Genomic DNA, 14,334 nt, shown 5'->3' with positions numbered 1-14,334 from the left:
CTAAACCACACACTGGGCCATCCACGCTCCTTAAATTGCTATTTATCTCAAAATCCAGGCGAGGTGTGCCAATTAAGAATTTGTTTCAACACCAAAGATTTTTCTCTGGTGACTCCACAGGGCCACTATTTGTTATTGTGTTTTCTCTGTGCTAAGTATTTAATTTCCAATATTATTTTACTGATATGTTCTTATCGTTTACTGCTTTTAGAGCAGTCTTGTAAGAGGCCTCAGTGGCAGTATGTTAGTGCACTAATGATCAGCATTCTGTGATAAGAATTCTTGGAAGATTACACGTATGCAGTGCACCATAAAGTAGTAGAATGCTAATTCAATCCCCAACAGACACCTAATCACATTGGAAAATGCCAAATGTATGTTGCATGCTTACCCTGAGGGAAAATTGGATTCCACTGAGCCTTTTGTCAGTTGATTCAGAATGCCACTGACAGAAGCCTGGAAGTGAATCACCCCAGACCCTGCTCCTCCAAGAAGTAGAGGGTGGCAAGGGGAGAAGAGTCTCACCAGAAGAACAGACAGATTACTTCAATTGTTTAATTTATTTGACCGTGGAGTGGTCTTGCAACTTAGAAGTAGAGATTATGAAAAACTAAGAGAATATTTTGAACATTGCTATTTTTCAAACCTATAAAAATTCTGCAGGAGCCGGTTCTATTATTCTCTCTGTCCGGTGCCACGGGTTGGGAGGAATGGCTATCGAGGCCACATAAAGGCCAACAGGTAACGATCTCTTTTGTAAAGGAGACAGATGACATTTCTCTTTTGTCCAAGGTGTATAATCAGGTGAAGGGTGACACTAACACAGATGAATCAATCTGCTTTCTCTCTCTCTTAAATCAACTTACTAATATGGTGATGGTTTGAAATTTGCAGTGCCTTTCCCTTTAGCACTTTAATTCAGTCGATGTCTTATCCCAAGGTTTTGATTGTATTTGATGTGCTGTCACATTCTGATTTGTTTCTTGTGCTGAAAATGAAATGAATTTCACAGCTGCAGTACAAGCGAATGATTCAGCAGTATAATAATTTAGAGGCATTTAATGCAGGGAAGAAATGTTATTATACATTCTTTGATAATGAAACATATTTTATTAAGAAAAGCATAAATGTTTCCATGTAAATGATCCTGCTTTAGTCAGATTTTGCATTGGCACAAAAAAAAGCTTTATTTGATTGTGGGGAGGCATCACCGATAAGCCCAATCTTGTTGTCACCCAACTCCACACACACAATTTCCAGCAGAGATCACTGGATAAGGAAAAGGAGCCGATTCACTGAAAACTAATGAGTTAGTAATTGATTTTTCAACTCCCTCAATACCTCATTAGGTAAAAGCAGTGTGTACAACAGAGTCATACAGACCCAGAAGGTCCCGGGTTCAGTTCCCAAATTGTGTTGCGGTAGTTGATCTTAGCAGGAAAGGTGCTGGAGGTGGCTTCAGTGCCCCAGGCTGGGGAGGGGCCGATCATCTAGGGTTCCTGCTCCTGATGACTTTCCAGTGATCCCTCCTGGAAAGAGCATGTGTGTGGATTCAGGTGACAAGAGGATGGGGCTTGTCTATGATGTCTCCCCACAGTCAAATAACACGGTGACACCTTGCAGGTGCAGCAAGCAGTTAGGAAGGCAAATGGTATGTTGGCCTTCATTGCAAGAGGATTTGAGTACAGGAGCAAGGATGTCTTACTAGTTATACAGGGCCTTGGTGAGACCACACCTGGAGTGCTGTGTGCAGTTTTGGTCTCCTTACCTAAGAAAGGATATACTTGCCATAGAGGGAGTGCAGTGCAGATTCACCAGACTGATTCCTGGGATGGCAGGACTGTCGTATGAGGAGAGATTGGGTCGACTAGGCCTGTATTCACTAGAGTTTAGAAGAATGAGAGGGGATCTCATTGAAACGTATAAAATTCTGACAGGGCTAGACAGACTGGATGCAGGGAGGATGTTTCCCCTGGCTGGGGGGTCTAGAACGAGGGGTCACAGTCTCAGGATACGGAGTAGGACATTTAGGACTGAGATGAGGAGAAATTTCTTCACTCAGAGGGTGGTGAACCTGTGGAATTCTCTACCACAGAAGGCTGTGGAGTCCAAGTCACTGAATATATTTAAGAAGGAGATAGATAGATTTCTAGACACAAAAGGCATCAAGGGGTATGGGGAGAGCGCGGGAATATGGTATTGAGATAGAGGATCAGCCATGATCATATTGAATGGCGGAGCAGGCTCGAAGGGCCAAATGGCCTACTCCTGCTCCTATTTTTCTATGTTGTTTTCTACATTTCTGTGACACCCACCGACTTGGGCAAGCTTACCTAAGGACTACAGTGCCTACAAAACCATACCCCAGCAAGAGTCTGTGCCTTCAAGAGAGCATGGGACAGAATTGGAAAGGAAAAAAGAAAATGTGACTTGTTCTTGGAAGCAATTTCATTTGATTAATAAAGAAATTCTTCTAACTTCCAAATAATCAAGCACTCAAATAATTGTGTTCTAACGTGGGCCATAGTTCACCTTTATTGAAATAAAATGTTTCCAGAAAAGAGTCCAGATAAAGTTAGAAATATCTACATCATGTATAACAATAATTACAATAAACTCCTGATTAGTGGTGACTTAGCCCATGGTCAGTTTTGTCATATGTACTTTTACAGGAAATTGTTTTATACACTAGTGCTGTCCAAAAGTCTTTTTAAAACAAGCAATATAAAGTGACATCTCAAAGTGAGTTTTAAAGTTGTTAGGTAATCTTTAACAAACAAACTACAGTGTCTCCTCTGATTTAGTGAGGCAGCTGATTTGAAATGTCAGCGGTGGAATTCAGACAAAATCCTTTTGGTTAAGTGGCTAGTGCTGTGAACTGTGTAGAAAAGTGGCCCAGTAAACTGAGCCTTTCTGGTTTTTACATATTTTAAGTAAGAATTGCAAACATGACACTTTCTAGGTTGAAACTAGTGTTGAATATCCTTGAACCACTAGGGTTTGCTGCATTGCACCATTGTTTATCACCTTACCTTTGTCTTTATTGCCAGTTCTGTGGAATCCGAGGAGCTGGCAGTTAACCTCTTCCCAGGGACTGTTACAATTCAAGGTGTTCTGAGAAGGAAGACGCTACTGAAAGAAGGCAAAAAGCCTACGGTAGGGAATGGTTTCAATAATATTGTTTGTCGGCAACAGAAGAATAACATTGAGTGATGCCTGACTTCCACATAATACAGGAGCTCCATCATATCTGACTTCGCTTGTTCTATATTTTCTCTCCATTTAGAGATTGTTAAAACCCAAAGGTATAAATACAACATTGACTAGAAATTCACATTTATTCCTCAGGTAAAGCCACAATGAGTACATGACCTTCCACAGGCGAAATGTAAGACATGGATGAATTTCTAGACATGTATGATTGGGCGATAAAGAAAATCATTATTAGTATATCTGATTAGATGAGGATAATTGCTGATGTGGATATTGGTGGTATTGTGACTTAAATGTTGAATTTGTATTTGTCAGGGCTTTCTTTTTACGTTCGACAAGCTAACCGTGTACCCATTTTCAAAAAGCGTGACACAATGGAGCCATTAGTTTAATTTCAGTATCTGGTAAAATAATGGAAATATCTGTCTGAAAATAACCTAGTAAATAGCAGCCAACATGAATTCTAAAGAGGAAGGTACAACATCTTTCAGAATTTTTTGAGACAAATGGACTTTGAAAAGCCCGACAGTACTTCGACTTCGAAAAGCATTTGTCCGAGTGTGGTGTGTTCATTATTTTGTATTATTATGCAGTCACGTTGATCTGATCATAACTGTTACTCTGTATGTTCACTTACTGTGACATAAAGCAGCTTAACATTTCTTATTTGACCTTGTCTCACCAAGTGTTTGCTCACTCCGCTTTTGAAAAGTTTGAAGAAATTCACATGTGAAAGACACAAATTTTGTTACATGCCCTGGCTTACACTATTGATCAAGTAGATTCTGGGCAGTGTGAATCAGCTCCCAAAGAAGTCAGGCATTCAGATTGCTTTTGGGAATGGCTGATGGCTAAAAAAACATATCTATGGCTGATGCAAATTTGTAACACTTGGAAGTGGATAAGAAATTGGCTGTAGGGTAGGAAGCAGCGGGTACTTGTTAAAGGTGTTAATTAGGAATGAGAAGGTAGACTGATTGAGTCAGATGCCTGGGGATGGATGGAGCTTCTATTGTTTATTTATGTTAACTTGGATCAAACTGATCAAACTCACAGAGCATACCAAGGTAGGAGGGGCCGTTTAGTCTGTAGAGGTAGCTTGGGCACTAGAAAATGGATTAAACAAAATGGCCAAGATTTTCTGCATCTATACTCCCAAACCTGAAATTTTCTGCCATTGAAGTGAATGGATGGAAAAATCACAAGCTGAGGAATGTACAAGCAGACAATCTGTAAGGGAGTTGAACAATGGTAGATGTAATTTAATATGGACAAATATAAAATGCTACATATCGAAAATAACAAAGGACAACATAAGTACTTCATGAATGGTATTAAATAGCTAAGGATGAAATTGTGAAGGATCCCAAGTTTTAGTAGATTCAACGTGTGCGATCATTTCAACAGCAATAGTGAAATCAAATAGACAGCTGAACTGTACAGCCAAATGGTAGAGCACAAATTTGAGGAAGCCATGCTCAAACTGTATCGTGCTATTGTCAGACTATATTTTGAGTGTTTCTTCGAGTTGTGGTCACCAAGTCAGAAAGGAAACACTCAATGAATGGATATGCTGCAGAGAAGAGCCTTGCATCTGATCCCTAACTTCAAAGCATTGGGTTATGAAGAAGTCTGGAGAGTCTTAGGGACAATTTTTGTGTTGCTATTACCCCATTTGCGGTTACAAACAGGCAGTAGCAGTACTAAAGTCCAAGAGAGCATCGTTGCGCCAACTTACTACTGCCTTGCGAACACGTAAATTGGATGTTTATGCTCACCTTTGACATTGCACTATATTTGCACCGCAAATCACTGGAATGTCGATCCAATAACGGTGCAGCAATGTCAATGTTGCATTTGGGACCTCATGAAAATTGTGCTCAATGGCTTATCGCCTTGATCAAAGAAAGAAAAGGATTGAGAAAATAACAGCGAAAGATGGTGAAGGAAATAGGGTAAATTAGAGTCAAATGAAATATAGACAGAAAGATGAATAGAGGGAGGGAAAGGTAGAGAGAAGAAAGATAAAAAAAGAAAAGTAAGAAAAAATGTAAAAAGAACAAGCATAAGAGGAGGACATTATAACCCAGTCGTGTTTTGTGTCTCCTCTAAGACATTAGTTACCAGCCTTAAATGACTGCGGTGAGAATCATTCGTAATAATGTCATAAATCCAACAATTTCAAGTTCACCATTAAGTTTAATGAAGTGCTTCACAGCGAGAATTAACTTTTATCGGCTTTGGTGAGGCTAACGGCGAAGCGGCACAAATCAGCCAGCAATTTGCGGAAAATTGGAACTCATGGCACATCTCTTTTGCTCCGCGAAGTGCTGGATTTTTTACAAATTAATAATGGTGAGCGACATTAATGCATTATTGTAATAATGCGACTGCCCAGCAATTTCTGTCCTAATGTTGGAAACAGGTTGAAGCTCATACATATGTGCAATCAGAGGTCAAATGACACAGCCAAAGCCCCAACACCATTTTTGCCTCACCCACCTGACTGCCTTGCCTCCCAGGTGATGCAAGTTGGAAGTCAGCCATTGCCAGTGATATTTAATTCCCTGCAATCAGGGAAAGCTGGATGGAGCCTTGGGAGACATTTTTGTGGCAGTGGCTTGTGGGTTTTGCACCTTAAATGTTTTCAAATGTAAAGTATTTGCTGCTGCTGTTGCCTGCTGCTCTTAAGTCATGCTTTTTATTCTTTACACTAATACTCTCCCTTTCAATGTGCTGCTCCAGGCTCTTCACAACCGCCCCCCCCGCCCCCCCCCCCACCCCGGTTGATTTCCTGTCTCCAGATTGACAAGTTGCCTAGTGGGGATAACGTGTCACACTGGCAACATGACAACCATGGCTGAGGTTTGGACAAGTTTGAGTTTATGGAAGATGGGGACAATTGAAGGCCAGCGAGGAGAAATCAAGATGAGATGAGATGAGGAATTTCTTCACCCAGAGAGTGGTGAACCTGTGGAATTCTCTACCACAGAAGGCAGTGGAGGCCAATTCATTAAATATATTCAAGAAGGAGTTGGATATATTTCTTAAGGCTAAAGGGATCGAGGGATATGGGGAGAAGGCAGGAACAGGGTACTGAATTTGGATGATCAGCCATGATCTCATTGAATGGCGGAGCAGGTTCGAGGGGCCGAATGGCCTACTCCTGCTCCTATCTTCTATGTTTCTAAAGATGACCACCGCAGGGATATGGGTTTCAGTGGAGATTGGGCTGATGCAGGTGCTATTGGGTTGGAAATAAGTGATCTTGGTGGCAAATCAAATGTGAGATTTGACGCTTAGTTCTGCGTTAAATAGGGCACTAAGATTTTGCACAGTCTGGTTCAGCCTGAGTGAGGACCGAAAAGGCAGATGGAGTCATTGGCAGGGAAGTGGAGTTTATGGCGGGTCAAATACCAATGTACAGTGGGAGGTAATTTTGATTTATCCATAACTTGACAGGCAGTCTGCTGGAGCAGAGGTGGTTCTGGAGCTGAGAGGAGTGGCAGAGAGGTAGGAGGCCAGTATCTTCAGCATATATATGGAAACTCACCCTGTTCCTATGTAATCATTTGAGAAGCGGTGTGAATGCATGTTAGGGGACCGTTTGGACTTTCTGGATGGATGAGCTAAGGTGATCGCCCTTATTTTTTTTGTGAATAGTAGTGATGAAAGTGTTTAATATTGAGTCAAGCTTGCCCTTGTTATGGAACTTGACACTTTTTGCAAGAGACCCAGATCCTGATTTCACAGCTTTGGACACTTCCAAGTTGACAACTGAAAGTGGAAAGAATGCTGATTAGTGTTGATCTCTGTGGAGTTACTCAGTAATAGGTGTGTAGTTGACATAAGCAGCTTCCTGCTGAGTGTGGAGTGATTGGCAGCCATGGCCAAGGGAAATAAATTAAGTTTTCAGTTTTTCCTGGAAGGTATGACGTTTTTATATATTTTTAAAAATTACTTCGAGAAAGGAGAGTACTTTGTATGAAAGGTGTTCCTTCCCTTGCTTAATATTTGTAATGTCTGTTATTGCCTGGGTCTGGTGTTTATATTATAATGTACTAAACCTTCCAGATCTCTTCCTGCAAATACATGTCTAGATGGCCATTACCCTTGAGGACAGAAGAAAATAAGAAGGCAAATTTTATGTAAAAAAGAATTGAGGATAGAGAGGGGGGGGGGGAAGGGTTCTCTAATGTATGCTGAATAGGATGTGAGTATCTGACAGGAAGTGGACACACAGAAGAAGTCTGCATGTGGGACATGCTGGAGAAGCTGAGTGACTAATGGAGCAAGTCATGGCACCATGGCAGTTGGCAGCTCTGCAACAATAGGCTGCCTGCTGGTGGGTGGGAGGGGGTTCTGGGGGGCCAGGCCCTTGCCCAAAAAGCTGAGTGGATTGTGGTTCACAAGGGAAACTTGCAAGTAGGTACTTGAGTCCTGGGTACGAAATCATTTTTATCTTTGCGCAATGTCACATGATAGCATTATCCATTTATCCTTGAAGAATTTTGTCAAATTCCTTACCCAAATTAAAACCAATTATGTTAGGGTGCTTTGCCATTTTAGTGACATCACTGAGGAAGGAGGAAAGCCCCATGCATTGCAGAGCAGTGTTATTCATGGCTTCAACTTTGCACCAGACTGAAAGCTGATCAGAGCCAGCCAATCCTCGTTGCATAAGTACCAAGTAATATTTTTTCTAAAGTGTAGGCAGTTCTGGATCAGTTCTGAGGCCAGTATGAACTGTCATCTCCCCCACCCCCCTCCCTTTCATTCATGAGGCATGAGGAAAATCACCTGCAGCATAGTTCTTCTCCCCATCAGTGCCGCCACTGATGTAGCCTAAAGGCTTGAAGACCTAACAAGGCATGTCTGCATTTGACCAGCGTTTGTTGATGAGTCTAGGCTTGCACAGGCAAAATTGCCTGTTGAGTGAGGTAACTGAGGGTAACTGTACCCCCCAATAGGAGTTAACATCTATGGGGTGGGATGTGGGAACTGAATTGGCATTGTCAATTATCTGCAAATATTTTCTCATGAGTTGGGATACCAGTTGGGATTCCGGGTTTTAGACCAGGAGACCTGCCAGAATTGGGAGCGAGATTTGCGTCTGGGAGGCCAGCAGGAGTTGTGGCTGGCATCACTCGGCATCACATTTTTATTAAGGTTCCTTACCTGTGTGGTTAAAAATGCATGTGTACATATCTCAGCAGCCAAAATGGTTTCTCACATCAAACAGTTACTGCCATTCCTTTGGTACCTGTTTTAGAAATACAGTTGTGCAGCAAAGAAGCTGCTGGAGTCCAGCACCTTTTTATTAAAGGTTCTCTGTCATCCACTCACCTGCTTGGGGTATTTTGTGTTTGCTCAGCTTGTTCTGCAATATAACACTTGGGAATACTGATTATACATCAAGTTCCATTGTCCACCTGAGTGCATTTCCTATGTAATAATCATCAATTGGGGTTTCACTACACTTCAGTGTATTTTTCCTGTTAATTTAGAGAGAGAAAATCCATTTAAAATGTGACACAAACCAGGAGGAACCCTTCCAGATGCACTCAGGCTTCATATGAAACTTTCAGTGTTTGCATGGTAGTTTGAAAGAACATTTTGTAACGCCAAATGCTTCTTACTCAAATTTATTTTTCCTTACTGATCTGAGAATAAAGGGTTTGCTCGCCAGTGTTATTGGTTATTTAGGTATGACCGTATGCAATAAATTAACAAAAACAGATTCCATTTTTTAAGCCCTTCAGTTTTTTATGTCTTAAATCTTAAGATTTTCAAGTTGCATCTCTGAGCACTGCAGAGTGTGATGCAGGTTCAGTTTATCTCACACTACTGCATTCCCAATCTTGACTATCTTTCTGTTAGGAGCCCCCACCCCACACCCCTCTTTGCCCCCTTCCCGTATCACCTGGGAAAGGAGGGAGGATAGAAGCTGAGGACTGTTCAGGATAATTCTGTGCATCAGCTGAGGATCAGGCTTGCCCACCCATAAATAAGCATGGCCTGAGGAGAATGGGGGGTTTTCGAAATCAAGGGTAAATCTCATTTTCAAAAATGTTGCAGTTTTTATTTATAGGTTTGAGAAACTACTGATTGGAAAGATTGTGCACACAAGTATAAAAAGTTATATGTTTTGTACTGACCAAAGTGCGATTGTTGATCAGTGCTGGGGAATGGAATGTTTTCCTACTTTTGCCACTTGCTGTTTGTATCAAGCACCCCCAAACCATTTGGATGCATGCAGAGTGAAAGTCCTTTTCAAAGTACCTGTACCACAGGCATTGAAAAGGTATGGTGTGAAGTTTTCTACTTCTCAGAACAGCCAACCTTATAGCCTTTCTCAGATTTCTATTTTAGTGCCAGTTGAAATTAGTTCAGTGATCGGTAGTTACTTATAAATTTCTTTGAGCTGAGGTCTGAATTCTCAGACAGCTCTGTCCAGTTAATCTTTTTTAAACATCTTTTGTGATGTAATTTTGTCTAACAATTCCAATTTAGTGATTTTTTTATTCCAGTACAGTGTCCAACACTGAGCTTAATCAAATCCTCCAGGCTCAGCCAATACTGAGGGAATGAAAACGGTCCAGATATTTGATTATAATCATTAACAACAAAGCTGCTCCTTGTAGTCCTGTAAAGTTGAAACCATTTGGCAACTGGTTTTAAACATCAGAAAATAAACTTGTGTGACTGCAGGAATTTAGTCTGCATCCTCTCTCGGGAATGATGAGATGGCTGTTCAGTGGTTTAAGTCTTTCTTAACAGGAGAAGATTAATGAAATTGTACGAAATCGGTTGACGATATAAGAGAAGCTTCAGCTCTTGAAAATATGAACTGTGTCAGAAAGCAGCTTTTGTACAGTCCAGCTGCACAACATATCAGTCTACCGTGGCATACATTGGAAACCTGTCTCTCAATCCCCAGATTGGCTGACATTCATGTTCCAGATGAGAATGGGGTATTTGAGGGGAGGAGGAGTGAAACGGGAAGGAAAATTTTGTCTATTGCCCCTCTGGACAAATCAAAATGGGCAAATGTCTGTGCCAATAACCACAGTTTGCCTGCCAACCTCTTTGTTACCTGCACAGTGTCAAGGACAGACCTAGAAAAAAAGGAAAACAAAAAAAACTGAGTTATATAAAAAAAAGTTAATAGGCGACTTTGACCTCTAGCATATTTTGTCCAGTGGTATTAATTGTACCTTTCAGTCGCACAGGGTTCTTGCATCAATGTTTACACTTCAGTCCAAAATACTTCTCTCCACTGCTTTGCTTCATCTGCAGGGTCATCATTTACAACACATTATTCAGTTGAAGAGCTCCCTAGAGCCAGTCCAGAAATCCCTTCAGATATGGCCTGTTGATTGCAAAGCTTATTGCGTGCACTGGACAGTTCAATGGAAAGGCTCTCTTGCATATTACTGGCAACAACCATTTATTTTGTAGCAATATCTGTCTGAGCAGTGCACCATTGTCCAGCTAAGAACTTGTGCAGGCAATCTACACCCAGGCCATTGTGAATGTCAGAGAGTCCTGGTAGTAATAACTCCAAGTTTTCACTTCTTGCTCTCAGTGGGAAAGTGCCTATCTGCCATTTGTGTGCTTCTCTTCACAAAACAAGTTGAGAACTCACCACAGTTTAATCGTATTGAAATGCAATGGAGCTTGGTACTAGATTGACAACCAGCTCCATCCAACACTATTTTAACCATTAATACGTAGAGATCTTATTTGGACATTGTGGTAAACCACTGTTACCGTTCACAACCGTGCACTATTGTTACACTGTTGTTATCACTACACAAGGTTACCTCTTGCCACGCACGCTGTTATACCTAGGCATACCTCAGCTGACTCCACCCATGGCTCCGCCTGCTTGCCCAGGTATAAAGGTGACCGCTTGGCTAGTATTCTTCCTTGTTGGAACCGATCACCCACGAGGGTGGGCTCTGTTATTTAGCCAATAAAAACCTATAGGTACTATCTTAACTCGTCGCTTTTCATGGAATGAATTGATAGGTATATCAATTTTATTGGCTAAATTTTGAAATGAGTGGATCGGAGCAGCCAAACGACCAGCCAAACGGCCAGCCACAACAGCCCCAGCAGCCGACCTGGCTGCGAGCCCTCCGACCGCCGTACCTGGATCTAAATCCACAGGCAGCGAATTCAGCCCTCGACTTCGAACACTGGCTGAGCTGTTTCGAATCCTACCTGGGAGCCTCCGGAATCCAAACTAAGAGTCCTGACCGCCCAGGTGAGCCCTAAAGTATTTGCACTCATCCGGGACCTTGCTACATACGAGGACGCCCTCAACCTGCTAAAAGAGCAGTACCGGAGCCCAGTAAATTCAATGTATGCCAGACATCTCCTAAGATCCCGCTCGCAACAGCCAGGAGAGTCTGTAAATGAATTTTTACGGGCGCTACAAACACTCGGCAGGGACTGTGACTTTAAAGCTGTAACGGCTGCAGAAAATACTGAAGGAAATATCCGCGATGCCTTCGTGAAAGGCCTTCAGTCCGACTACTCACGGCAAAGACTGCTCGAATCAGAGGACCTCGAATTGAAAACAGCTGCAGCCCTCGCTCGCTCCCTGGAAGTGGCCCATCGGGACCTCGAGGCGTACTCCAGGTACAGTGCTGCACGACCCTGGGACTCGGGCCCGACTCCGGCCGCAATACCCCTCGCACCGCCGCCCCTGGGACCTACTACGGCGTCGGTGTCCCGGAATCGATCGGGACCGCCACCCCCGGGACCTGTTGCGGCAGCGGACCTCCGCGATCGGGCCACCAGCTGCTTCTTCTGTGGCCAGGCGAGACATCAAAGGGCGCGCTGCCCTGCAAGGAACGCGACCTGCTCCGGCTGCAAAAAGAAAGGCCACTTCGTAAACTCCTGCAGGGGGAAAGCCACAGACGCCAGCAGTGCCTCATGTGAGTTGTGGGGGCGGCCATCTTTGATCAAGGCCACAGACGCCAGCAGTGCCTCGTGAGTTGTGGGGGCGGCCATCTTCTCTGCCATTTTGTCCAACTTCGTGGGGATCCGCGTCATGGGCGCCGCCATTTTGTTCGCCGCACTCAGCCGCCGTTTTGTCTCCAGACCCGACCACCGCCTCACCTGCAGACTACAGCAGCTCACTCAGCCATACACTGGCCTCCGTCACGCTTGACCAAGCTCTCCCGCATCATCTGTCCAAGTCCATGATGGACATCGAAGTAAACGGCCATGCCACGACCTGCCTGTTCGACAGCGGAAGCACGGAGAGTTTTATTCACCCAGACACGGTGAGCTGCTACTCCCTCACTGTCCGGCCAACGCGCCATCGGATCTCGATGGCGGCGAAGTCCCATTCAACAGACATCAGCGGCTACTGTGTGGTGACCCTGTCGGTTAGGGGCACGGAATATAAAAACTTTAAACTTCTCGTCCTGCCCCAGCTCTGCGCTGCCGTCCTACTAGGGCTGGATTTCCAAAGCCACCTTCAAAGTGTCACTTTGGCTTACGGTGGATCCCTCCCCCCACTCACAGTCTGCAACCAGCAAAATTTAAACTGCCCGCCGCGTACCACCTGCGGCCTCTCCACCCTCAAAGTCCCGCCCCTCTCCTTGTTCGCTAACCTCACCCGTGACTGTAAACCCGTCGCTACCAAGAGCAGGCGGTACAGCGCCGGGGACAGAGCTTTTATTAGCTCTGAGGTGCAGCGACTCCTGAAGGAGGGCATCATCAAGGGGAGCACCAGCCCCTGGCGTGCCCAGGTCGTAGTCGTTAAGACCGGCGATAAACACCGCCTGGTCATCGACTACAGCCAAACCATAAACCGGTACACCCAGCTGGACGCATACCCCCTTCCCCGCATATCTGATATGGTCAACCAGATTGCACAGTACCGGGTATTCTCCACCATTCGACCTCAAGTCGGTCTATCACCAACTCCCTATCCGCCCTGAGGACCGCCAGTATACCGCCTTTGAGGCGAATGGCCGCCTCTACCACTTCCTTAGGGTTCCCTTCGGCGTCACCAACGGGGTTTCGGTCTTCCAAAGGGAGATGGACCGGATGGTTGACCAGAACGCGCTGCAGGCCACGTTCCCTTATCTCGATAAAGTCACCATCTGCGGCCGCGACCAGCAGGACCACGATGTTAATCTGGAGAAATTCCTCCGTACGGCCCAACGGCTGAACCCCACAATAAGGAGAAATGTGTGTTTAACACCTCGCGCCTTGCCATCCTCGGCTGCGTAGTAGAGAACGGAGTCATCGGCCCCGACCCCGAAAGAATGCGCCCCCTCATGGAGCTTCCCCTCCCCCACTGTCCAAAGGCGCTGAAGAGAACCCTGGGGCTCTTCGCTTACTATGCCCAATGGGTGCCCAATTATGCGGACAAAGCCAGACCCCTCATGAAGTCCACCTCCTTCCCCCTGACAGCAGAAGCAGGCGCAGCCTTCTCCCTCATAAAAGGAGACATTGCGAAGGCCACAATGCACGCAGTGGATGAGTCCATCCCTTTCCAAGTGGAAAGCGATGCATCCGACTTCGCCCTAGCTGCAACCCTTAACCAGGCGGGGAGACCTGTGGCCTTCTTCTCAAGGACCCTCCAGGGTCCTGAGATCCGACACTCTTCTGTCGAGAAGGAGGCCCAGGCGATTGTGGAGGCGGTACGACGCTGGAGGCATTACCTGGCAGGCAAACGATTTACCCTCCTCACCGACCAGCGTTCGGTTGCTTTTATGTTTAATAACAAGCTGAAGGGCAAAATCAAGAACGACAAGATCTTGAGGTGGAGAATTGAGCTCTCCACCTACGATTACGATATCTTGTACCGGCCTGGTAAACTCAACGACCCCCCAGATGCTCTATCACGAAGTACATGCGCCAACGCGCAAGTTGATAGACTGCGGACCCTCCACAACGACCTCTGCCACCCCGGGGTCACCAGACTTTACCACTTCATTAAGGCCCGCAACCTGCCCTACTCCATCGAGGAAGTCAGGACCATGACCAGGAACTGCCAAACCTGTGCCGAATGCAAACCGCATTTCTATAGGCCGGACAGAGCAAGCCTGATCAAGGCCACCCGCCCCTTCGAGCGCTTGAGCATCGATTTTA

General features: G+C 44.7%; 1 protein-coding gene across 18 annotated transcripts in view; it reads left to right on the top strand.

Moving 5' to 3' along the window:
• ralgps2 (Ral GEF with PH domain and SH3 binding motif 2) overlaps positions 1-14,334 on the top strand; it is a 911,087-nt gene that overhangs the window by 577,817 nt on the left and 318,936 nt on the right. For 15 of the 18 annotated variants that reach the window (XR_015077609.1, XR_015077608.1, XM_085982223.1 and 12 more), the window contains 2 exons: positions 664-741; positions 3,051-3,156. Coding sequence is in view for 16 of the 18 variants with exons in the window: in XM_085982223.1 (XP_085838349.1) it covers positions 664-741; positions 3,051-3,156 (184 nt within the window). In the remaining 2 variants the exon portion in view is untranslated. Of the gene's footprint in view, positions 1-663; positions 742-3,050; positions 3,157-3,348; positions 3,379-14,334 lie in introns of those variants that run through there. The other 3 variants (XM_085982222.1, XM_085982224.1, XM_085982227.1) reach the window with 2 other exon arrangements.

Source organism: Somniosus microcephalus, chromosome 3, assembly GCF_052327205.1.
Source record: "Somniosus microcephalus isolate GS21.2 chromosome 3, FLI_Smic_1.0, whole genome shotgun sequence".
NCBI classification, from domain to species: Eukaryota; Metazoa; Chordata; class Chondrichthyes; order Squaliformes; family Somniosidae; genus Somniosus; species Somniosus microcephalus.
The sequence above is the reverse complement of the archived record's forward strand: the minus strand, read 5'-3'. Positions and strand labels throughout refer to the sequence as shown.